The sequence below is a fragment of the Bombina bombina genome, chromosome 4 (genome assembly GCF_027579735.1).
Source record: "Bombina bombina isolate aBomBom1 chromosome 4, aBomBom1.pri, whole genome shotgun sequence".
Lineage (NCBI taxonomy): Eukaryota > Metazoa > Chordata > Amphibia > Anura > Bombinatoridae > Bombina > Bombina bombina.
Window position 1 is genome coordinate 691,852,518 of NC_069502.1, and position 25,693 is coordinate 691,878,210.

At 39.7% G+C, this 25,693-nt stretch overlaps 1 protein-coding gene across 4 annotated transcripts in view; it reads right to left on the reverse strand.

Annotated features, from left to right (window-relative positions):
* Nucleotides 1-25,693, reverse strand: part of FYN (FYN proto-oncogene, Src family tyrosine kinase) — a 444,200-nt gene that overhangs the window by 34,742 nt on the left and 383,765 nt on the right. For 3 of the 4 annotated variants that reach the window (XM_053710870.1, XM_053710872.1, XM_053710871.1), the window contains exons 8-9: nucleotides 13,265-13,429; nucleotides 11,393-11,572 (exon numbers count right to left, since the gene is read on the reverse strand). In XM_053710870.1, coding sequence (XP_053566845.1) covers nucleotides 11,393-11,572; nucleotides 13,265-13,429 — 345 coding nt within the window. Of the gene's footprint in view, nucleotides 1-11,392; nucleotides 11,573-12,853; nucleotides 13,010-13,264; nucleotides 13,430-25,693 lie in introns of all 4 variants that reach the window. The other variant, XM_053710873.1, reaches the window with a different exon arrangement.

The window sequence follows — 25,693 nt, forward strand, 5'->3', positions numbered from 1 at the left end:
AAAGGCTTGAACATCTGGCACAGCGGCCAGCTTTTTGTGAAGTAACACAGACAAGGCAGAAATCTGTCCCTTCAGGGAACTTGCAGATAATCCTTTTTCCAATCCTTCTTGAAGGAAGGATAGAATCCTAGGAATCTTAACCTTGTCCCAAGGGAATCCTTTAGATTCACACCAACAGATATATTTTTTCCAAATTTTGTGGTAAATCTTTCTAGTTACAGGCTTTCTGGCCTGAACAAGAGTATCGATAACAGAATCTGAGAATCCTCGCTTCGATAAGATCAAGCGTTCAATCTCCAAGCAGTCAGCTGGAGTGAAACCAGATTCGGATGTTCGAACGGACCCTGAACAAGAAGGTCTCGTCTCAAAGGTAGCTTCCAAGGAGGAGCCGATGACATATTCACCAGATCTGCATACCAAGTCCTGCGTGGCCACGCAGGAGCTATCAAAATCACCGACGCCCTCTCCTGATTGATCCTGGCTACCAGCCTGGGGATGAGAGGAAACGGCGGGAACACATAAGCTAGTTTGAAGGTCCAAGGTGCTACTAGTGCATCCACTAGAGCCGCCTTGGGATCCCTGGATCTGGACCCGTAGCAAGGAACTTTGAAGTTCTGACGAGAGGCCATCAGATCCATGTCTGGAATGCCCCACAGCTGAGTGACTTGGGCAAAGATTTCCGGATGGAGTTCCCACTCCCCCGGATGCAATGTCTGACGACTCAGAAAATCCGCTTCCCAATTTTCCACTCCTGGGATGTGGATAGCAGACAGGTGGCAGGAGTGAGACTCCGCCCATAGAATGATTTTGGTCACTTCTTCCATCGCCAGGGAACTCCTTGTTCCCCCCTGATGGTTGATGTACGCAACAGTTGTCATGTTGTCTGATTGAAACCGTATGAACTTGGCCCTCGCTAGCTGAGGCCAAGCCTTGAGAGCATTGAATATCGCTCTCAGTTCCAGAATATTTATCGGTAGAAGAGATTCTTCCCGAGACCAAAGACCCTGAGCTTTCAGGGATCCCCAGACCGCGCCCCAGCCCATCAGACTGGCGTCGGTCGTGACAATGACCCACTCTGGTCTGCGGAATGTCATCCCTCGTGACAGGTTGTCCAGGGACAGCCACCAACGGAGTGAGTCTCTGGTCCTCTGATTTACTTGTATCTTCGGAGACAAGTCTGTATAGTCCCCATTCCACTGACTGAGCATGCACAGTTGTAATGGTCTTAGATGAATGCGTGCAAAAGGAACTATGTCCATTGCCGCTACCATCAACCCGATCACTTCCATGCACTGAGCTATGGAAGGAAGAGGAACGGAATGAAGTATCCGACAAGAGTCTAGAAGTTTTGTTTTTCTGGCCTCTGTCAGAAAAATCCTCATTTCTAAGGAGTCTATTATTGTTCCCAAGAAGGGAACCCTTGTTGACGGAGATAGAGAACTCTTTTCCACGTTCACTTTCCATCCGTGAGATCTGAGAAAGGCCAGGACAATGTCCGTGTGAGCCTTTGCTTGAGGAAGGGACGACGCTTGAATCAGAATGTCGTCCAAGTAAGGTACTACAGCAATGCCCCTTGGTCTTAGCACAGCTAGAAGGGACCCTAGTACCTTTGTGAAAATCCTTGGAGCAGTGGCTAATCCGAAAGGAAGCGCCACAAACTGGTAATGTTTGTCCAGGAATGCGAACCTCAGGAACCGATGATGTTCCTTGTGGATAGGAATATGTAGATACGCATCCTTTAAATCCACCGTGGTCATGAATTGACCTTCCTGGATAGAAGGAAGAATAGTTCGAATGGTTTCCATCTTGAACGATGGAACCTTGAGAAACTTGTTTAAGATCTTGAGATCTAAGATTGGTCTGAACGTTCCCTCTTTTTTGGGAACTATAAACAGATTGGAGTAGAACCCCATCCCTTGTTCTCTTAATGGAACGGGATGAATCACTCCCATTTTTAACAGGTCTTCTACACAATGTAAGAATGCCTGTCTTTTTATGTGGTCTGAAGACAATTGAGACCTGTGGAACCTCCCCCTTGGGGGAAGTCCCTTGAATTCCAGAAGATAACCTTGGGAGACTATTTCTAGCGCCCAAGGATCCAGAACATCTCTTGCCCAAGCCTGAGCGAAGAGAGAGAGTCTGCCCCCCACCAGATCCGGTCCCGGATCGGGGGCCAACATTTCATGCTGTCTTGGTAGCAGTGGCAGGTTTCTTGGCCTGCTTTCCCTTGTTCCAGCCTTGCATTGGTCTCCAAGCTGGCTTGGCTTGAGAAGTATTACCCTCTTGCTTAGAGGACGTAGCACTTTGGGCTGGTCCGTTTCTACGAAAGGGACGAAAATTAGGTTTATTTTTTGCCTTGAAAGGCCGATCCTGAGGAAGGGCGTGGCCCTTACCCCCAGTGATATCCGAGATAATCTCTTTCAAGTCAGGGCCAAACAGCGTTTTCCCCTTGAAAGGAATGTTAAGTAGCTTGTTCTTGGAAGACGCATCAGCTGACCAAGATTTCAACCAAAGCGCTCTGCGCGCCACAATAGCAAACCCAGAATTCTTAGCCGCTAACCTAGCCAATTGCAAAGTGGCGTCTAGGGTGAAAGAATTAGCCAATTTGAGAGCATTGATTCTGTCCATAATCTCCTCATAAGGAGGAGAATCACTGTCGACCGCCTTTATCAGCTCATCGAACCAGAAACATGCGGCTGTAGCGACAGGGACAATGCATGAAATTGGTTGTAGAAGGAAACCCTGCTGAACAAACATCTTTTTAAGCAAACCTTCTAATTTTTTATCCATAGGATCTTTGAAAGCACAACTATCCTCTATGGGTATAGTGGTGCGTTTGTTTAAAGTGGAAACCGCTCCCTCGACCTTGGGGACTGTCTGCCATAAGTCCTTTCTGGGGTCGATCATAGGAAACAATTTTTTAAATATGGGGGGAGGGACGAAAGGAATACCGGGCCTTTCCCATTCTTTATTAACAATGTCCGCCACCCGCTTGGGTATAGGAAAAGCTTCTGGGAGCCCCGGCACCTCTAGGAACTTGTCCATTTTACATAGTTTCTCTGGGATGACCAACTTGTCACAATCATCCAGAGTGGATAATACCTCCTTAAGCAGAATGCGGAGATGTTCCAACTTAAATTTAAATGCAATCACATCAGGTTCAGCTTGTTGAGAAATGTTCCCTGAATCAGTAATTTCTCCCTCAGACAAAACCTCCCTGGCCCCATCAGACTGAGTTAGGGGCCCTTCAGAAATATTAATATCAGCGTCGTCATGCTCTTCAGTATCTAAAACAGAGCAGTCGCGCTTACGCTGATAAGTGTTCATTTTGGCTAAAATGTTTTTGACAGAATTATCCATTACAGCCGTTAATTGTTGCATAGTAAGGAGTATTGGCGCGCTAGATGTACTAGGGGCCTCCTGAGTGGGCAAGACTCATGTAGACGAAGGAGGGAATGATGCAGTACCATGCTTACTCCCCTCACTTGAGGAATCATCTTGGGCATCATTGTCATTGTCACATAAATCACATTTATTTAAATGAATAGGAATTCTGGCTTCCCCACATTCAGAACACAGTCTATCTGGTAGTTCAGACATGTTAAACAGGCATAAACTTGATAACAAGTACAAAAAACGTTTTAAAATAAAACCGTTACTGTCACTTTAAATTTTAAACTGAACACACTTTATTACTGCAAATGCGAAAAAACATGAAGGAATTGTACAAAATTCACCAAATTTTCACCACAGTGTCTTAAAGCCTTAAAAGTATTGCACATCAAATTTGGAAGCTTTAACCCTAAAATAACGGAACCGGAGCCGTTTTGAACTTTAACCCCTTTACAGTCCCTGGTATCTGCTTTGCTGAGACCCAACCAAGCCCCAAGGGGAATACGATACCAAATGACGCCTTCAGAAAGTCTTTTCTAAGTATCAGAGCTCCTCTCACATGCGACTGCATGCCATGCCTCTCAAAAACAAGTGCGCAACACCGGCGCGAAAATGAGGCTCTGCCTATGCTTTGGGAAAGCCCCTAAAGAATAAGGTGTCTAAAACAGTGCCTGCCGATATTATTATATCAAAATACCCAGATAAAATGATTCCTCAAGGCTAAATATGTGTTAATAATCAATCGATTTAGCCCAAAAAAAGTCTACAGTCTTAATAAGCCCTTTTTTGAAGCCCTTATTTACAATCGTAATAAACATGGCTTACCGGATCCCAGAGGGAAAATGACAGCTTCCAGCATTACATCGTCTTGTTAGAATGTGTCATACCTCAAGCAGCAAGAGACTGCTCACTGTTCCCCCAACTGAAGTTAATTGCTCTCAACAGTCCTGTGTGGAACAGCCATGGATTTTAGTGACGGTTGCTAAAATCATTTTCCTCATACAAACAGAAATCTTCATCTCTTTTCTGTTTCTGAGTAAATAGTACATACCAGCACTATTTCAAAATAACAAACTCTTGATTGAATAATAAAAACTACAGTTAAACACTAAAAAACTCTAAGCCATCTCCTTGGAGATGTTGCCTGTACAACGGCAAAGAGAATGACTGGGGTAGGCGGAGCCTAGGAGGGATCATGTGACCAGCTTTGCTGGGCTCTTTGCCATTTCCTGTTGGGGAAGAGAATATCCCACAAGTAAGGATGACGCCGTGGACCGGACACACCTATGTTGGAGAAATGAGTATTAACATGAATATTACCCTTTTTTGTAAGCATGATCTCAGTCGTTGTTAAATCACTGCATCAGACTTACCTCAATTATACAAGGCTCTGTCAGCATTTTCTAGATCTTATCATCACTCTAGAAATAAATATACTGAACAAACCTCAAAGCAGGTAATTTGCAAACCGTTCCCCCAACTGAAGTCTTTCCCATACTCTTCAGTTATGCGTGAGAACAGCAATAGACCTTAGTTACAAACCGCTAAGATCATCAACCTCCAGGCAGATTCTTCTTCTAATTTCTGCCTGAGAGTAAAACAGTACAACGCCGGTACCGTTTAAAAATATCAAACTTTTGATTGAAGGTAAAACTACACTAAGTCACCACATATCTCTTGATACTTCCTATATTGTCGAGAGCTGCAAGAGAATGACTGGGGGTGGCAGTTAGGGGAGGAGCTATATAGACAGCTCTGCTGTGGGTGTCCTCTTGCAGCTTCCTGTTGGGAAGGAGAATATCCCACAAGTAATGGATGAACCCGTGGACTGGATACACCTTACAAGAGAAATTTAGCTTAATATTGGCTTTTATTTTCATCTGGGTAGTCAGTAAAATCAGCTGAGTGGTGTGCCCATTTAATAGGTCCTGGAAGAACACTGGCTTCTGTAGCTCTACTGCTTTGGTATTTGTATTACGTAGATATAGAAATGCTAAACAGCTTTTTAAATATTTGAGACATTATCTACTATTAAATTAAAAAGTGGTATAATATAAATCATTACCATAGAATATACTTTACTATGTCCTTGGGACATGACCAGGAGAACATTTTCATCAAAACTAAAGCCGCTGAAAAGTCTAGCGGGTAAAAAAAAAAAAAAAAATAGAGAAATACATTTGCAATAAAATATCTTTTTGTAGAGGTTACATTTTCAACATATTTTCCAATAAAAAAAGAATTCAGTCCCCTGAGGATAGCGTCAAATTTAATTACATCAACGCACTATCTATTAAATATAAAAACATGGGTACAGTTTCAGGAAGAGCGAGTTTCAAATGCCAGAGGAGAGTCTGGGGGGAACTACTGGTTATATTACTGTGACATGACAGACAAACCAGTTCAGCAGGCACTACATGATGCATTTTGTACAATTAAATCTTTATGTAAATGTATGATTTTTATATCAAGAGGGTCTGAGCTCAGATGTTAGTCATCCACCATGCACAAAGAAAATGTCTAAATATAGACAATGAGTTTTAACTTTTTTTTTCTTAAAGGGATTGTAAAGTCCAAATTAAACTTTCATGATTTAGATAGGGCATGTAATTTTAAACAGCTTTCTAATTTACTTTAATAATCAAACTTGCTTTGTTCTCTTGGTCTTCTTAATTGAAAGCTAAACCAGGGTAGGCTCATATGCTAATTTCTAAGCCCTTGAAGGCCACCTCTTATCTGAATGCATTTGACAGTTTTCACAGCTAGAGGGCATTAGTGCATGTGTTTAATATAAATAACGTTGTGCTCACTTACGTGGAGTTATTTAAGAGTCAGCACTAATTGCCTGAAATGCAAGTCTGTCAAAAGATCTGAGATAAGGAGGCAGTCTGCAGATGCTCAGATACAAGGTAATCACAGAGGTAAAAAGTCTATTTCTATAACAGTGTTGGTTATGCAAAACTGGGGAATGGTTAATAAAGGGATTAGCTATCTTTTTAAACAGTGACATTTTTAGTGTTTACTATCCCTTTAATATTCATGTGATATTTCTCTCCTTGGTTGCTAAAATATGGAGAGAAATAAAAAAAATTAAATATCTTTCTCTCCTAATTTTACTTGCCACTGGCGTATCATGTGATTGTAGTTTTTTTGGGTGGAACTTACTGCTGCCATGTGATATCCCAGACAAACGGGTTGTTGGCTGTCTCGAAACCCGGATTTGGTCAAATTCAAAGTATAACTTTTAACTACTAAATGATTTACAGGATGAAGTAATAGGTGAGATATTAATAGTATGAGATTAAATATGAGTTACTGAAATAAGTATTGATACTTTGAAGAAATGCAGATTCAGGAGCCACAAGGTTGAATCAGGAAAATGAGATTTATCTTAAAGGGAAAGGTCGATAAACAATAGCTATAGAATGAGGATGCAATGACTTCTTAGAACTTTAAAGGGATAGTAAACAACAAACATGTTATTGTTTAAAAAGATAGCTAATCCCTTTATTTACCATTCCCCAGTTTTGCATAAACACTGTTATATTAATATACTTTTTACCTCTGTTATTACTCTGGGGCCTATCTATCAAGCTCCGAATGGAGCTTGACACCCCGTGTTTCTGGTGAGCCTGCAGTCTCGCCAGAAACAGCAGTTATGAAGCAGCGGTCACAAAGACCGCTGCTCCATAACCCTGTCCGCCTGCTCTGAGCAGGCGGACAGACATCGCCGGAATTCAACCCGATCGAGTACGATCGGGTTGATTGACACCCCCCTGCTGGCGGCCCATTGGCAGCGAGTCAGCAGGGGGCGGCGTTGCACCAGCAGCTCTTGTGAGCTACTGGTGCAATGTTGAATACGGAGAGCGTATTGCTCTCCGCATTCAGCGAGGTCTTGCGGACCTGATCCGCACTGTCGTATCAGGTCCGCAAAACCTTTGTTAAATAGAGGGCCTTGTATCTAATCTTCTGCTGACTTCCTCCTTATCTCACATCTTTTGACAGACTTGCATTTCAGGCAATTAGTGCTGACTCTTAAATAGCTTTACGCGCATGAGCACAATGTTATCTATATGAAACTACATGAACTAACGCCCTCTAGCTGTGAAAAACTAGAAATTAGCATATAAGCCTACACAGTTTTAGCTTTCAATTTAGAATAACAAGAGAACAAAGCAAATTAGATGATAAAAAGTAAATTAGAAAATTGTTTACAGTTACATTCCCTAGCTGAATCATGAAAGTTTAATTTGGACTTTACTATCCCTTTAACGTTCCTATTTAATTATTTTGATACAGTGCTAAAACATGGTCAGTTATATGTTGATCAACGAGATTTAAGAAAAAAGGTTTTGTGTACAATTTTATATAATGACACCGGTGCTTAACTGATCATAAACCTTATTTTGTTCTTGAGTACAATCTGCCGGTATCCCTTAATCCTTTTTTTCTAGGATGTCTTGTGGGCACACACACATACACAAATGCACAAACAAGCATACATACTTACACATGTACAAACAAAAGCATACACATACACACAAAAACACACATACACACAGGCACACACTTACACAAATGCACACACAAGCCCACACACTGACTTACAAATGTACAAACAAAAGCATAGACATACACACACACAAACACAAATACACAGACACACAGGCACACACACAAATGCACACACACACACACATGTACAAACAAACGCATACACATACACACACACAGGCAAATATACTTACACATGTACAAACAAAACCATACACATAGACACAAACACACAGGCACACACACACACACAGGCACATACACTTACACACAAATGTACATGTACAAACAAAAGCATACACATATACACACAAACACAGACAAATATATACACACATAAATGTCCATCCATGTGCCCGCACACACACAACATCTTGATCTTTGCCCCATAACCCTCCCTTCTTTTTCTGACCCTTCTCTATTTAAACTGTTGACTAGACTCTACTGTCCCTGTATGCCACATCTTCTCCCTACGACTGTGACTAGATTCCCCATCCTGTTTCTTTGAGAATGCTACTGTTCTCTCTTCTAACACTTTGTGCTTCCTCCTTTGCTAGGTAGCTGTCTACTACAAACACAAGGAGTCAGCGCACCCGGCGTTAAAGAAACTGAAGGCACACAGTAAAATGCTCAAAAGGTAGATTTAATGCAATGCATAAATAAACATCACATTACAAGGCCAGAAGTGTATGGTGGCTGGCTCCACCGGGAATAAAAGTTAATAAGGTCAGACGCGTTTCCTGTGGATATATCACATATTCATCAGTGACCGTACTGCACACAGACTGAATAGAGCCTTATATCTAGGCAGGGAACACTCCCATTTAATTGCCGGTCCAATAGTAAGAGGACCCAATGCTGGCTGTAAAAAGTGGGTGTGCAGTAAGGAGTGATGTGTGAGAGCAGTTCACAATCCATAGTCTTTAAACTTTAATAGGGAAACAGGTAATACATATGATAATTTGCCATATGGGAAAACAAAACAAATAACATTGCAAACATGTTAAACAATAAAAAATAAAAAAATAAAAAAATTTGAATGAATAAATAAACCACCTGTTACCCTAAAATAAAAAGATGATGAAATGAAAAAGAAAATTGAAAAACATATATATATACTGCTAGGCGAAAATTTAAAGTGACAGTAAGGTGAATAATAATACTGTGTCAGACAATATCAAGAAATGAAACTATAGTAATAATGCTATTGATCAACATATAACTTAACATCCCACTCTGAATTTAAACCAATGGGAAGGCGGGTATCCAAATGAAAAATCCAGAACACCTCTTTTTTACTGAGGATCAAACCTCGATTACCTCCTCTGGGGTGTCTGGGGATCATTTGGATAGCCTGGAATGTCAACAAAGAACTGTCTGAATTATGATATCTTCTGAAATGCAGGGATATTGGAGTAGTTGACTCCGGATCCTCAATGGAGCGTAAGTGTTCTAAAAAACGGTCCTTCATGGCACGGGTCGTTTGACCTACATACTGCCTGAAACATCCCTTGCATGTCAGAAGATAAACAACATAACAAGAATTACAGGTCATGTGTTCTCTAATCTGAAAAGATTTATTAGTAGCAGAAGACACAAAGCTGCTCCCAAAAGTCGCATAGGAACAAGATTTGCATCTCCTGCTGCCACACCGGAAAAATCCTGGTTTAATCGAGAGCCAATTGGCTCTCAATGGTTTCCTGGGCAACATAGATGGGGACAGTAAGTTCCCTAATGTTGGTGCCTTACGTGATACAAAGCAGGTGCCATCATTTAATATGCTTTTAAGACTCTCATCAGTATTTAGAATAGGAAGTGCCTTGCGAACAATGTCGCATATTTTACCATATTCAACACTATATGTAGTAATGAATTTAAGTTTGTTTACCCTACTCTGTTTTTTGGAAGTGTTGAACTGAAAAAGATCTTTTCTTGTTGTCTGATCAACTTCTTTTTTGACATTCTCAAGAGCTGTTTCAGAGTACCCTCTTTCAATTAATCTAGCAGTTAAATCCTGAGAATGTTTTAAGTAACTGCAGGAGGTACTGCAGTTACGTTTGACCCTTACAAACTGGCTTTTGGGAATAGAATTAATAGTATGTTTAGGATGGCACGACCGGGCATCTAGAATGGTGTTTCCTGCACTCGGCTTTCTGAATAATTCAAAATCTATGCTTGAAGTCTCTAAATTTGAACATAGTTCGATATCCAAAAATGAAATCGAAAATTTGTTGACCTCCATAGTGAATTTAAGATTCAAAGCATTGTCTTGAAGGTACAACAGAAACTGTTCAAGAAGAGATTCTGGGCCTTTCCAAATTAGTAAGACGTCGTCTATATAGCGACCGTAATATTGAATGTATTGCCTGAAGGGGTTCCCATCTCCATAGACGCGGGACAGCTCCCACCAACCCATATACAGGTTGGCATAGGAGGGGTCAAACTTGGCCCCCATCGCTGTCCCACGTCTCTGGAGATAGAAACCCCCCTCAAACATGAAAAAATTATGAGTCAATAAATACTCTACAGAGTTCTTGATGAACAGCTTCAGTGCCTCTTCATAATTGGAAAAATGATCGAAGAAAAATGTAATAGCCTCGATGCCCTTGTCATGAGGAATACAGGTATATAATGAGACTACGTCGATCGTGACAAATGTGTATTCCTCACGCCATTCAAGGCTTTCCAACTGTCTAATCACATCAGACGTATCCCTTATATAACCTGTTAGACTCAAAACAAAAGGTTGAAGGTAACCATCAATAAGTTCAGAAAGTGGCTCGTTCAAAGAGCCAATCCCTGCCACGATGGGTCTACCTGGGGGGTTAGTGGCATGCTTGTGAACCTTTGGCAGGTAATGAAATATAGCCATGACCGGATGCTCGCTGTATAGAAATTCATAATTAGATTGCTTGATAAGCCCATCTTGTAAAGCTTTCTCGAGAATCCTTCGTAGTTCAGCTTTATAAGAAAAGATGGGGTTAAATTTGAGTTTCTCATACACCGTAGCATCAAGCAACTGCCTATATGCCTCTGTGAGATATGCCTCGCGGTCCAGCACAACCACTTTGCCCCCCTTATCTGAGTTACGAATAACCAAATCATGATTATCCCTTAACTGTTTGATAGCTAGATGTTGTGTTTTAGATAAATTATCAGAATGAGAGGGGGGATCTCTCATAGACAGTTTCCTCAATTCTTGTTCAACTGTCTTTTGACTGCCTACCTAATGCTAAATTCCCAAAACCTTACACTGTCTCTTCCTGCCCCCCCCCCAAAGTTCCATCCTAACTCCCTCGTCACCTTCCAGCACTATCTTAATAATACAAAGCCCCTTCATTTCTCTCCCACACTAGCTCTCCCTACCACTCTTCATGTTCCCCCCTCTAAGCACTCAAACACTCTATAGTGATCTTTGTTTTTTCCAAAGCACATAGACTCTGACCTTTGTTCATGTACTCTGTGACAATGTAAATGGGCTCCTCAGACACCACGGCATATAGCTGTACAAGCTTGTCATGCTTAAGCTTCTTCATTATCTGTGCCTCTTCTAAAAAGGACTCTGGAGACATGGTGCCTGGCTTCAGGGTTTTTATTGCCACTTTTGTGTTTCCATTCCATGTTCCTGCAATGAAGAAAACAAATCTGTGCTCATAACCCAGGGATGCAGTCTTGTAGGGTAAAGTCAAAGGAAACTCATGCCATTGGATGTTATACCGATAGGCTATGTAATGTGATTCATTCTTAAAGGGATATGAAACCCAAGTTTTTTCTTTCATAATTCAGATAGAGCATGCAATTGTAAGCACCTTTCTAATTTACTCCTATTATCAATTTTTCTTCATTCTCTTAGTATCTTTATTTGAAAAAGAAGGAATTTAAGCTTAGGAGCCAGCCCATTTTTGGTTCAGCACCCTGCGTAGTGCTGATTTGAAGCTACAGTTAGACATCAATCAGCAAGCGCTACCCAGGTGCTTAACCAAAAATGATCCGGTTACATTACGGCTTTTCAAATAAAGATACCACGAGAACAAAGATAAATTGATAATAGGAGTAAATAAGAAAGTTGCTTAAAATTACATGCTCTATCTGAATCATAAAAGAAACAAAATTGGGTTTCATATCCTTTTACTATCTGTGTGGATCAAGATAAGTACTTTATCATCTCTGCTCCCTACGACAGGAGTGAGCTCTTATAAAATAAAGCAGATGATATGCCAAATATTAATTATAAAATCATACTGCTTAAATGGTATAGTCCAATACTTTAGGGTTCTGCAACATGAAGGCACATCAAAAGGCATACATTCCTTTTGTAATGAGCATAACAGATGTATGTGACAAATACAACATTTATTGCATGCAGAAACAAACCAAATAAGGAAATAATTCATAGTACCATATTTAACTAGAATTATTGTTATTGAAAGAAAAAGAAAATGTAGAAATGATAGAAATTCTGAAAGATGTTAATAAACACATCCTGAATGAGAGGAGGCTGATATTTAATATGTTTTATAACTAATATGCGTATATCTGGGTACAACAAGAAAAATGTTGCTGATTACAAAATAAAGAATTATTACTTGGTGATTCCTAATGTTCACATTATGGGGAAGCAAATAAATTATGTTTTCTGATGGTGGAGGATTTTTTTTTTAATAAAATAAGAAATTATACCCCATTAGGAGTAGTTTTGACCTCTACTGCAAAATGTTCAAAGAGAAACTCAACATGGTTTAACCTCTGTTGACTTTGGTACCATTAGATGTTGACCAATCTGATGGCTGGTTTATTCATTTGTTACCCAATGAGCTATTCTTTAGTTATTGCTCACACTTATTCTTTTCTGTGGGCGGAGCTTGCCTTCGGATCCCTCCCCAGCAGAATATATTATGGACCTTACCAAACCACACTTCAGCGAAACAGCCCTGACCAAGCTTCTGCTTCAGTAATATTGCACTCCGTTTCACTTCCCATGCATCTTTAGCCAATCCAACAGTTTGTGGGGTATAATTCGGTGCAAGGACAGTTAAATTAAAACACAAACCATCAGCATTCTCTACAGGAAAGGGAATTAATAAAAACAAAAGAAAATACATTCATTTTAATATTCAGCATGCAAGAAGAAAGATGGAGTGTGATTTTAACTTAAATTCTACATCAACGCAACAATTTGAGAAATCATGAAAGTCAAGTGTTTTCTGTCTAAATAGTATTGTAACGTTCCCGTTTCCCATTTTCCTTCACTTTCCATCTTTCTTTGGGTAGCTCCACACAAGAGCAGGTTATTTGAACAAGGAGTTTCACTGCGTACCCATCCAGACTTCCCCAAACTGCCCATTTCCCAGTCTCTTGATCAACTGTAGGGATTCTCTTGGGATTTCCCAGACATCTTTGGTTTTGACAGACAGGTCAGTAAGTCTCGGCATTCCTTTATGGCAGGGTACTACCAAGCGGCAGCAGAGACCAGCAGCTCTCTCTGAGAGGCACGAAAGAAGCCAAAGGAGAAAAGAGATCATGACATACAAAACAAAAGCAACACCAAACATCCTGACATATAAGCATAGGTCTCAAAATCCCACTGTAAGCAGCAATGCATCATCCACAAATGTTTTTCTAAATGGTCTGTTCCTTTTAAGTATGGATTAAAAAAATAAATGCTATTAAAGGGACATTAAACTCTTTGAGATGGTAATATAAAATGATAAATCGTATATAAAAAGAACTCTGCAATATACTTTCATTATTAATTCTGCCCCTTTCCATGCAATTCCATTCTGAAATTGTGCGCATTTCAGTTCCTGTTAGAAATGGAAGTGCAGAAAACTGTTATATTCCACACAGTCATTGGCTGCACAATCTAGTGACCTATTTATATCTTTCCCTTATTGGCCAAAGCAGGCAAGGTAACCTAAGTTACAACATGGCAGCTCCCACTGTTTTATAGATATTTAAAATTTTAAACTATTTTTCTCGATTTTTAAACAGCTAATTTAACTTTAAAAAATACATCTACATGTTCTTCTCAGAATAATCTTTTCTTTGAATGCATCATTCTATCTAGCAATTATTTAGTGCTTAATGTCCCTTTAAATGTTCTCATATTGCTGCACAATATATAAGTCTTTTGCAATCAGATATATGTTATAAATTAAATATTTTTTAGCAAGGTCAGATTTGTTATTATGCAAAGTAGGTAGTTGCCTGGGGCCATTTAGAATCAGAGAGGTGTTTGATTACTGTTCTAGTGATGACACTTTGTAATCTACTCCATATTCTCACCTGCTATATGTACTTTACTCCTTTCCTGGTAATAAGTGAACAACAAACACTTAAATAGGCAGCAGCTTTATCTACAGAGACTCTCCAAATAAACCAATGTTACAATGGTGAATATTATGAATTGCTACTTTCAGTACAGAAGACTAGTTATACATACTGTATATAGAGTGTATTCAAATTATTTTGAATGCAACTATGTATAACATTTGTATACTTCTCATTTGTATGACCAATAATATACCATCACATATTTTGGTAATATTATATGGCAGCAGCCTGTAATGATCAGATAACTAGCTTTTTTGTTTTTAACACGTGTATTATGACAATTCATCTCAAGCAATTGTTGTATCTTTTATTTCCATTTTCCAACTAGCTTTTTAACTGGATGCAACCAAAGAAAAATAATAAAAATAAGAAATGGTCATGCCTTAGATAAATCTTCTCTTTCATTATATTTCTGTATTACTTTTTATAAATGTTGCATCCTTTTATTGTTTTTCTCTGTAGCGGCACAGATAGCTCTGGCAGCTGTCATTTGCTGGCTGCACAGGATGCTGATACCATATGAGTCGTGTTTAAAACAGTGACAGTCACAGTAGCTACCAGCGTGAGATATTCTGTCTACAAAGCAACAGTATTTTGGGAATGGCGATTACGCAGGTAGTGTTATGCTTCAGGGATTTTGAGGGAATGGAGTGTTGCGTCGTGTTGAAGAAAATAAAAAATGTGAGACTGCATAGGGCATGAGGCTAAGTGGCTGTTTCTCAGGAGGGAATCAGAATAATACCTTAGCTAGTGCTTATGGAAATGTAATATATTCATACTACCAAAATACAAGGTACACAACCTGAGCCAACACTGGATTTGACAATTAAACCTTTTTTTATTAAATAAGTGATGCTTAGGAAAAAAATATCCCTAAATATTTAAGTCAAAGGGGTCGATTTATCATTTGTCTGGCAGACGAGATCCGCTGTAGCAATCATGTCCGCCAGACAACGATAAATGCCAAAAGCATATGCTGTCGGCATTTATCATTGCACAAGCAATTGTGGTGAACTGCTTGTGCAATGCCACCCCCTGCAGATTTGCGGCCAATCGGCCGCTAGCAGGGGGTGTCAAATCAACCCGATCATATGCGATCGGGCGGATTGATGTCCGCTGCCTCAGAGGCTGCAGACGAGTTAAGGAGCAGCGGTCTTAAGATAAGTCGGCCCCAAAGTGTTTATTGAACTGACAACTGTAGAATACAGGGTATGTTTTATTATACACTTATTCATCAGGATGCATGTTTGATAATGTTTTTGAAGACATTGAGAGTGTACTACAAAATTTGTATTCTTTAAAAAAGATAGATAATCCCTTTATTACCCATTTTGCATACCCAACATGGTTATATTAACATACTTACCTCTGTGATTACCTTCTATCTCAGCCTTATCAAAATGCCACTTTATCTCAGTTCTATTTACAAACTTGCATTCTAGACAAATAGTGCTGACTCATAAATAACTCCACAGGAGTGAGCACAATGGTGTCTATATGGCACACATGAACGAGGAGTATCTTGCTGTGTAAAGCCATATAAATGCTCTGAGATAAAGGCTGCCTGCAGGGGTTTAGAAACAGGCAGAAATTTAGATGTTAAATGGTTATTAAGTATATTAAAGGAATAATTTAGTCAAAATTAAACTTCCATGATTCAGATAGAGCATGCAATTTTAACCCCAGTACAACTTCCTCAGGGGTTTTAAGCGCAGGAAGCGATCGTGATCACTATGGCAAATATTAAGTGAAATTGAAGGAGGGAGGGGGGGGGGATAGGTGTTGGGAAAGGGATATGGGAGGGGGTGAGGGGTAGGGTATTAAGGGGCAAAAAGCAAAATTGAGGGGGCAAAAAGCAAAATTGTTAGCAAACTGGGTACTGGCAGACGTTTTGCCAGTACTTAAGATGGCGGAGACAATTGTGAGGTGGGGGAGGGAAGAGAGCTGTTTGAGAGGGGTCAGGGAGTGGGATGTGTCAGGTGGGAGGCTGATCTCTACACTAAAGCTAAAAAATGGTTTGGAAATAGCAAAGTGCTACTTGTACTTATTTCCTTATAACTTGCAAAAAAAGCAAAGAACATGTAAACATTGGGTATTTCTAAACTCAGGACAAAATTTAGAAACTATTTTGTGTTGGTGTTTTTTGGTGGTTGTAGATGTGTAACAGATTTTGGGGGTCAAAGTTAGAAAAAGTGTGTTTTTTTAATTTTTTAATCATATTTTATAAAAAAATGTATAGTAAATTATATCATATGATGCAAATAATGGTATCTTTAGAAATTCCATTTAATGGAGAGAAAAACTGTATATAATATGTGTGGGTACAGTAAATGAGTAAGAGGAAAACACAGCTAAACACAAACACCGCAGAAATGTAAAAATAGCCTTGGTTCTTAACGGTAAAAAAATTGAAAAATGGTTTGGTCACTAAGGGGTTAAGCAACTTTCTAATTTACTCCTATTATCAAATTTTCTTTGGTCTCTTGGTATTTTTTTTTTTTAAAAAGCAAGAATGTAAACATAGGAGCCGGCCCATTTTTGGTTCAGAACCTGGGTAGCACTTTCTGATTGGTGTCTGAATGTAGCCACTAATCAGCAAGCACTGCCCAGGTTCTGAACCAAAAATGGTCCGGCTCCTAAACATTCAAATAAAGATACCAAGAGAACGAAGAAAATTTGATAATAGTTGTAAATTAGAAAGTTGCTTAAAATTGCATGCTCTATCTGAATCACAAAAGTTTAATTTTGACTAAATTATCCCTTTAATATAACAATGTTGGTTGTGCAAAGCTGAGGAATGGGTAGTAAAGGCGTTATCTATCTTTTTACACAATAAAATTTTTAGAGTATACTGTTGTTTTAACTCCATCTAATTATAAGGGCAAATACATATTAGAGATTAAGGGCCCAATTCTATAATGCTCAATGGGTATGTAAAATTCTATAAGAAATCTTGCCAGCACTTTGAAGCACCAGTCCTAATTGTTTAAAGGAAGTTTTTACCTTGAGAAACAGGGGCTCCATAACATATGTGGCGTGGCCCGCAAAAGCCGGCGACGCAGGTTTTTGCGCGGGTTTGGTATCCTATATACAGCACCGCATATAAATGCATCACGTATATTTCACCCGTCGCCCGCAATTTTTACTCCCATAAGTTAACATGGGATTGCGCCGCAAATCGGTATCCAATATTCAGCGCAAGGACTTACGTGGCGAAAATGGAGAAATCTTACTATATTTTCACCTCGCCATACAAAGCAGCCGCAGCAGGCCTTGCGCTGAGTATGGGAGCACCGTAACGCCCGAAATTGCCTGCAAAAATAAACTAACACCTAATGCATGCGCAATATCTATCTACCTGTCAACCGCAATAAACTAATAAAATGTATGAACCCCTATATCTGCCATCAAACCCACACCGCAAGTAATAACTAAATTATTAACCCCTAAATCCGCCAACCCAACATCGCAAACTACCTATTAAAACTATTAACCCCTAATCCGCCATTAACCCACAACGCAAACTACCTATCAAAGTATTAACCCCTAAACCCGCCAGAGCCCACAACGCAATAAACCTATCAAAGTATTGACCCCTAAACCGCCAAAGCCCACAATGCAATAAACCTAACACCCCCTAAACTAACACCCCCTAAATGAACCCAAATGACAAAATACTAAAGTTACTATTAAAATAAAAAAAACTAACACTACTTTAAAAATAAAAATATAAAGTATAAATTAAAGGGACGGTCTAGTCAAAATTAAAATTCTGGTGTAGACCGTCCCTTTAAGCTACAATTACAGAAAATAAAAAAATCTAAGATTACATAAAAAAGCAAAATTACCAAACTTTAAAAAATTATACCTAATCCCTATGAAAATAAAAAATCCCCCCCAAAATAAAAAAATCCCCCTACTCTAAGAAAAAACTACCAGTAGCCCTTTGCAGGGCATTGCCCCAAGATAATCAGCTCTTTTACAAAAAAATACACAAAGTCCCCCCTAACAGTAAAAACCCCCCACCCACCAAACCCCCCAAAATAAATGAACCTAACACTAAAAAACCTAAACTACCCATGGCCCTGAAAAGGGCATTTGTTGGGCATTGCCATTAAAAGGGCATTTAGCTCTTTTACTGCCCACCCTAATCTAAATAATAATATTTTTTTTTTTTTTTAAAAGAACCTAAGTCTAACCCCCAGATTGATACTCACCATTCCTGAAGTCCGGCAGAGAAGGTCCTGTCCCATGCGGTAAAGTCTTCTTCTAAGTGGCGACCTCTTCTTCCAGGAACAATCCGGCACGGAGCGGAGGGTGGAGATGAAGACCGGCGACCCTGGAACTGAAGACCGGCGACCCTGGAACTGAAGACCAGCGACCGCGTAGCCATGGAGCGTGGAGGATCCTCTTCGTACACTGGATAGAGAATTCAAGGTACGCAATTAAAAATGGCGTCCCTTGAATTCCTATTGGGTTATTTGATTCTTCAAATTCAAATCAGCCTATAGGTTGAAAGCTACTCAAATCCTATTGGCTGTTCAAATCAGCCAATAGGATGAAAGCTACTCAAATCCTATTGGCTGTTCAAATCAGCCAATAGGATGAGCGCTACTGAAATTCTATTGGCTGATTTGAACAACCAACAGGATTTGAGTAGCTTTGATCCTATTGGCTGATTTGAATTTGAAGAATTAAATCAGCCAATAGGAATTCAAGGGATGCCATTTTTAATCACGTACCTTGAATTCTCTACCCAGTGTACGGCGGCGATCGTACAAAGAGAATCCTCCACGCTCCATGTCTCCGCGGTCACCGTTCTTCAGTTCCAGGGTCGCCAGTCTTCATCTTCGCCCTCCGCTTCGTGCTGGATTGTTCCTGGAAGAAGAGGTTGCCGCTTGGAAGAAGACTTCACCGCATGGGACAGGACCTTTTCCGCCAGACTTCAGGAATGGTGAGTAGCAACCTGTGGGTTAGACTTAGGTTTTTTTTTTTATTATTTAGATTAGGGTGGGGAGTAAAAGAGCTAAATGCCCTTTTAAGGGCAATGCCCAACAAATGTCCTTTTCAGGGCAATGGGTAGTTTAGGTTTTTTAGTGTTAGGTTCTTTTATTTTAGGGGGTTTGATGGGTGGGGGATTTTTACTTTGTGTATTTTGTTGTAAAAGAGCTGATTATCTTGGGGCAATGCCCTGCAAAAAGCCCTTTTAAGGACTACTGGTAGTTTATTCTTCGAGTAGGGGGTGTTTTTATTTTGGGGGGATTTTTTATTTTTATGGGGATTAGGTATAATTTTTAAAAAATTGGTAATTTTGTTTTTTTATTTTATGTAATCTTAGATTTTTTTATTTTCTGTAATTGTAGCTTAAAGGGACAGTCTACACCAGAATTTTAAATTTAACTAGACTATCCCTTTAATTTATACTTAGTTTGTTTTTATTTTTAAAGTAGTGTTAGTTTTTTTAATTTTAATAGTAACTTTAGTATTTTGTAATTTAGGTAATTTGGGTTCATTTAGGGGGTGTTAGGTTTATTGCATTGTGGGCTTTGGCTAAGGGTTAATACTTTGATAGGTTTATTGTGTTGTGGGCTTTGGCAGTTTAATGGTTAATACTTTAATAGGTAGTTTGTATTGTGGGTTAATGGGGAATTAGGGGTTAACAGTTTAATTTGGCATATTGTGTTGTGGGGGGTTGTCGGTTAAGGGGTTAATACATTTATTATTAGTTGTGAGAGGGGGGATTGCGGATATAGGGGTTTTACGTGTCAGGCTTATTTTTGGGAGGCGTGTTAGACTTTCACGGGAGATTATATTTTTTTTTTACTTTTCTTAGGCTCCGGCAGTTTCTAAAGTGTCGTAAGTCACTAGCGACTCCAGAAATTTGAATTTACGCTTATTTCTGGACATCGCTAGTTTATCAGGCTTACGTCACTTTATGAGCTGCTGGCGGGTTTATTGGATACCCCGATGTGCGAGGTGAAATTACGGCTGGCACGGGTTGCAGCTATTGCGCTGAAGTCTGCTCCGTATATGTAATCTCGCCCCAGGTGTCTTGCAAAAGGGTGTTCCCTGCCTTCAAGTATGTGAAAGTGATGCATACAATACAATAGGGGTCACTAAATAATAATTTGAAAATCATATAAAATTAATAATCTACACATTGAAATTAAAATACCCAGTTAAAATTTGTATTGTTTCATTGCATAAAAAATTACCACAAAATTGTTCTACAAAAATGTGTATTTTATGGAAACATTTTAATTCTTATTGAAATTGTACAGTAAAGAAACAATTTAAGGCACAGTAAAAATCTTAATAACACTACATTGCACATGTAATCTGATTTGTATTGGCTGCAGGATTTATTTTTTAAAAGTGCACCCACTTCCCCCTGCTAAACTCACTCTCTCCTACAAAGTTTTCCTTTCTAGCAAGTTTCATTGCTTTCTATGACATCTTGCCACTCATATGTACCATCTATTTTAGAAGAATTTCCTGAGGGTAACCCTTGCAAGTGCCAACATAGCTTCTCACGTCTGGCCTGGTGACATTTTAATAATTGTCCCTTAAGAATTGAGTGCTTAGGCAATAAATGAATCAAGCTTATGTACAAAGGCACAAATAAAAAAAAAGCTGTTACAACTTACAGCAAAATGTGTAAATGTTTAACGTGAAGACGCAGACATGAGAATTGTTAAATTACATATATGTAACAAGGCACACAACAATTTCTGCAGAAAAAAAAGAGTCTGAAGGGAGAAGCAGAGGAAAAGTCTGAGCAGGTGATTAAAATATTTTCATTACTAGAGAAGGCCTAAACCCTGCATATCTGCTCCAGTACAAGAAGCACCTAAACACTGTGCTAAACGGCAGCTTTAGGAGAATTTCCCTCCTGCTTATTTTTTCATTTTATATCTACCAGAGAAAAAAAGAGCAGTTAAAGAGATACTAAACCAATTTTTTTTCTTTCATGATTCAGACAGAGAATGCACCTTAAAGCGACTTTCTAATTTACTCCTATTATAATTTTTTTATCCATTCTCTTGCTATCTTTATTCAAAAAGCAGAAATTGAAAGCTTAGGATAAATGTAGCCACCAATAAGCAAGCTCTATCCAGGGTGCTGAACCAAAAATGGGCCGGATCTTAAACTTTATATTCCTGCTTTTCAAATAAAATTAGCAAGAGAATGAAGAAAAATTGATAATAGGAGTGAATTAGAAAGTAGCTTACAATTGCAAGCTCTATCTGAATCATGAAAAAAAACCTGTATTTAGTACCCCTTTAAATTATTTGTAAGCCTTGCAATTCTCTCTGAGTTGGTAGTTTATGTATGAACGCATCTATTACACTGTTTTTGTATTGAGGTATTTTTTCTGTAGATCTAGTTTAGTGATCAACACTGTGTTTACTTGGAATAATAATCTCAATTATTTTGTGCGATTTATTTGGAGGGAAAAAAACCTGTAACCAGAGTAAAATATATCATTCTCTAATGATCTTATTTCTTTTATGTGTAAAAAAAAAATCTTATATGTGCCATATATTAAAACAACTCCTTCATTTAACTGAAAAAAAAGGAAATTTATGCTTACCTGATAAATTGATTTCTTCTACGATACAACGAGTCCATGGATTTCATCCTTACTTGTGGGATATTATCCTCCTGCTAACAGGAAGTGACAAAGAGCACCACAGCAGAGCTGTATATATAGCTTCTCCCTTCCCTCCACCCCCAGTCATTCGACCAAAGGTTTTAGGAAGAGAAAAGAAAAGCTAAAAGGTGCAGAGGTGACTGAAGTTGTAAAAATAAAATATAATCTGTCTTAAAATGACAGGAAGGGCCGTGGACTCGTCGTATCTTAGAAGAAATCAATTTATCAGGTAAGCATAAATTTCCTTTTCTTCTACAAGATACGACGAGTCCACGGATTTCATCCTTACTTGTGGGATACAATACCAAAGCTACAGGACACGGATGAAAGGGAGGGACAAGACAGAGACCTAAACGGAAGGCACCACTGCTTGAAGAACCTTTCTCCCAAAAACAGCCTCAGAAAAGCAAAAGTATAAAATTTGTAAAATTTGGAAAAAGTATGAAGGGACGACCAAGTCGCAGCCTTACAAATCTGTTCAACAGAAGCATCGTTTTTAAAGGCCCATGTGGAAGCCACAGCCCTAGTAGAATGAGCCGTAATTCTTTCAGGAGGCTGCTGTCCAGCAGTCTCATATGCCAGGCGGATGATACTCCTCAGCCAAAAAGAAAGAGAGGTAGCCGTTGCTTTCTGACCCCTACGCTTTCCAGAATAAACAATGAATAATGAAGATGATTGACTGAAATCCTTGGTTGCCTGTAAGTAAAACTTCAAGGCACGGACCACGTCCAGATTATGTAACAGACGCTCCTTCTTGGAAGAAGGATTAGGACACAAGGAAGGAACAACAATTTCCTGATTAATATTCTTATTTGAAACCACCTTAGGAAGAAATCCAGGTTTGGTACGCAAAACCACCTTATCGGAATGAAATATAAGATAAGGTGAATCACATTGTAACGCTGAAAGCTCCGAAACTCTTCGAGCAGAAGAAATAGCAACCAAAAACAAAACTTTCCAAGATAACAATTTAATATCTATGGAATGCATGGGTTCAAACGGAACCCCTTGAAGAACACTAAGGACTAAATTCAAACTCCAGGGAGGAGTAATTGGTCTAAATACAGGCTTAATTCTGGATAAAGCCTGACAAAAAGACTGAACATCTGGCACATCTGCCAAACGTTTGTGAAGCAAAATTGACAAAGCAGAAATCTGTCTCTTTAAGGAACTTGCTGATAACCCTTTCTCCAATTCTTCTTGGAGAAAAGACAGAATCATGGGAATCCTAACTTTACTCCATGAGTAACCCTGGGATTCACACCAATAAAGATATTTACGCCATATCTTATGATAGATTTTTGTAGTGACAGGCTTACGGCCTGTATCAAAGTATTGATGACCGAATCAGAGAAACCCCGCTTAGATAAAATCAAGCGTTCAATCTCCAAGCAGTCAGCTGCAGAGAATGTAGATTTGGATGTTGGAAAGGACCTTGAATGAGAAGGTCCTGTCTCAAAGGAGAGAGGACATGTCCACTAGATTCGCATACCAAGTCCTGAATGGCCACGCAGGCGCTATCAGGATTACTGAAGCTCTCTCCTGTTTGATCCGAGCAATCACGCGTGGAAGAAGAGGAAACGGTGGAAACACATAAGCAAGGCACTGCCAAGGCATCTATCAGTTCGGCCTGAGGAAACCTCGACCTGGATCCGTAACGTGGAAGCTTGGCATTCTGATGACATGCCATCGGGTCTATTTCCGGTCTGCCCCATTGGCGAATTAATGAGGCAAATACCTCCGGGTGGAGTTCCCACTCCCCCGGATGAAAAGTCTGACGACTTATAAAATCTGCTTCCCAGTTCTCTACTCCTGGGATGTAGATCGCTGATAGATAGCAAGAGTGGGCCTCCGCTCATCGGATTATCTTTGATACTTCTATCATAGCTAAGGAACTCCTTGTTCCCACCCTGATGATTGATATACGCCACAGTCGTGATATTGTCCGACTGGAATCTGATGAATTTGGCCGAAGCCAACTGAGGCCACGTCTGAAGCGCATTGAATATTGCTCTCAGTTCCAGAATATTGATTGGAAGTAGAGACTCCACCTGAGTACAAACACCAAGAGCCTTCAGGGAATTCCAGACTGCACCCCAGCCCAGTTCACCCTCCAACCGTGAGTTCTCAGGAAAGACAACACTGTGTCCGTGTGAGATTTTGTCAGCTTATAAGTTGACGCCTGGATCAGAATATCGTCCAGATAAGGCGCCACTGAGAACCACCAGAAGGGACCCTAGAACCTTTGTGAAGATCCTGGGTGCTGTGGCCAACCTGAAGGGAAGAGCACCGAACTGATGTTTGTCCAGAAAGGCAAACCTTAGGAACTGATGATGATAGTCATATATTGACCCTCCTGGATCATAGGTAAGATTGTTTGTATAGTCTTCATCTTGAATGATGGAACTCTGAGAAACTTGTTTAGACACTAGAGATCTAAAATGGGTCTGAAAGGTCCCTCTTTTTTGGGAACCACGAAAAGATTTGAGTAAAACCCCTGCCCCTGTTCTAGTTTTGGAACGGGACAAACTACTCCCATGGTAGAGAGGTCTTTTACACAGCGTAAGAACGCCTCTCTTTTTATCTGGTCTACAGATAATCGTGAAAGATGAAACCTCCCTCTTGGGAGAAAATCCTTGAATTCCAGTTGATACCCGTGGGTCACAATTTCCAGTGCCCAGGGGTCCTGAACATCTCTTGCCCAAGCCTGAGCAAAGAAAGAAAGTCTGCCCCCGGATCGGGGGCTGCCCCTTCATGCTGTCTTTGTAGCAGCAGCGGGCTTCTTGGATTGTTTACCTTTATTCCAAGCCTGGATGGGTCTCCAGACTGACTTGGATTGAGCAAAATTCCCCTCCTGCTTTGTGGAGGAAGAGGAAGCAGAGGGTCCTCCTTTAAAGTTTTGAAAGGAACAAAAATGATTTTGTTTACCCCTCATCTTAACCGACTTATCCTGAGGTAGGGCATGGCCTTTACCTCCAGTAATATCATTTCCTTCAATTCAGGCCCGAATAGGGTCTTACCCTTAAAAGGAATAGCTAAATGCTTAGATTTTGATGACACATCAGCAGACCAAGATTTGAGCCATAACGCTCTACGCACTAAAATGGCAAATCCTCCATTTTTCGCCGCTAATTTAGCAATTTGAAAAGCGGCATCAGTAATAAAAGAATTAGCTAGCTTGAGAGCTTTAATTCTATCCAAAATGTCATCTAATGGAGTCTCAACCTTCAGAGACTCTTCTAGAGCATCAAACCAAAAAGCTGCTGCAGTAGTAACTGGAACAATGCAAGCCGTAGGTTGTAAAAGAAAACCCTGATGAATAAATAATTTCTTTAGACGACCCTCTAATTTTTTATCCATAGGGTCTTTGAAAGCACAACTCCTCAATAGGTATAGTTGTACGCTTAGCCAGGGTAGATATAGCTCCCTCCACCTTAGGGACCGTTTGCCAAGAGTCCCGAATGGTGTCTGATATGGGAAACATTTTCTTAAAATTAGGAGGGGGAGAGAACGGTATGCCTGGTCTATCCCATTCCTTTTTTACAATTTCCGAAATTCTTTTAGGAACCAGAAAAACATCAGTGTAAGTAGGTACTTCTAGATATTTGTCCATCTTACACAATTTCTCTGGTGGTATCACAATAGGGTCACAATCATCCAGAGTCGCTAAAACCTCCTGATGTAACAGGCGGAGGTGTTCAAGCTTAAATTTAAAGGACATCACATCCGAATCTGTCTGAGGTAACACATTTCCTGCGT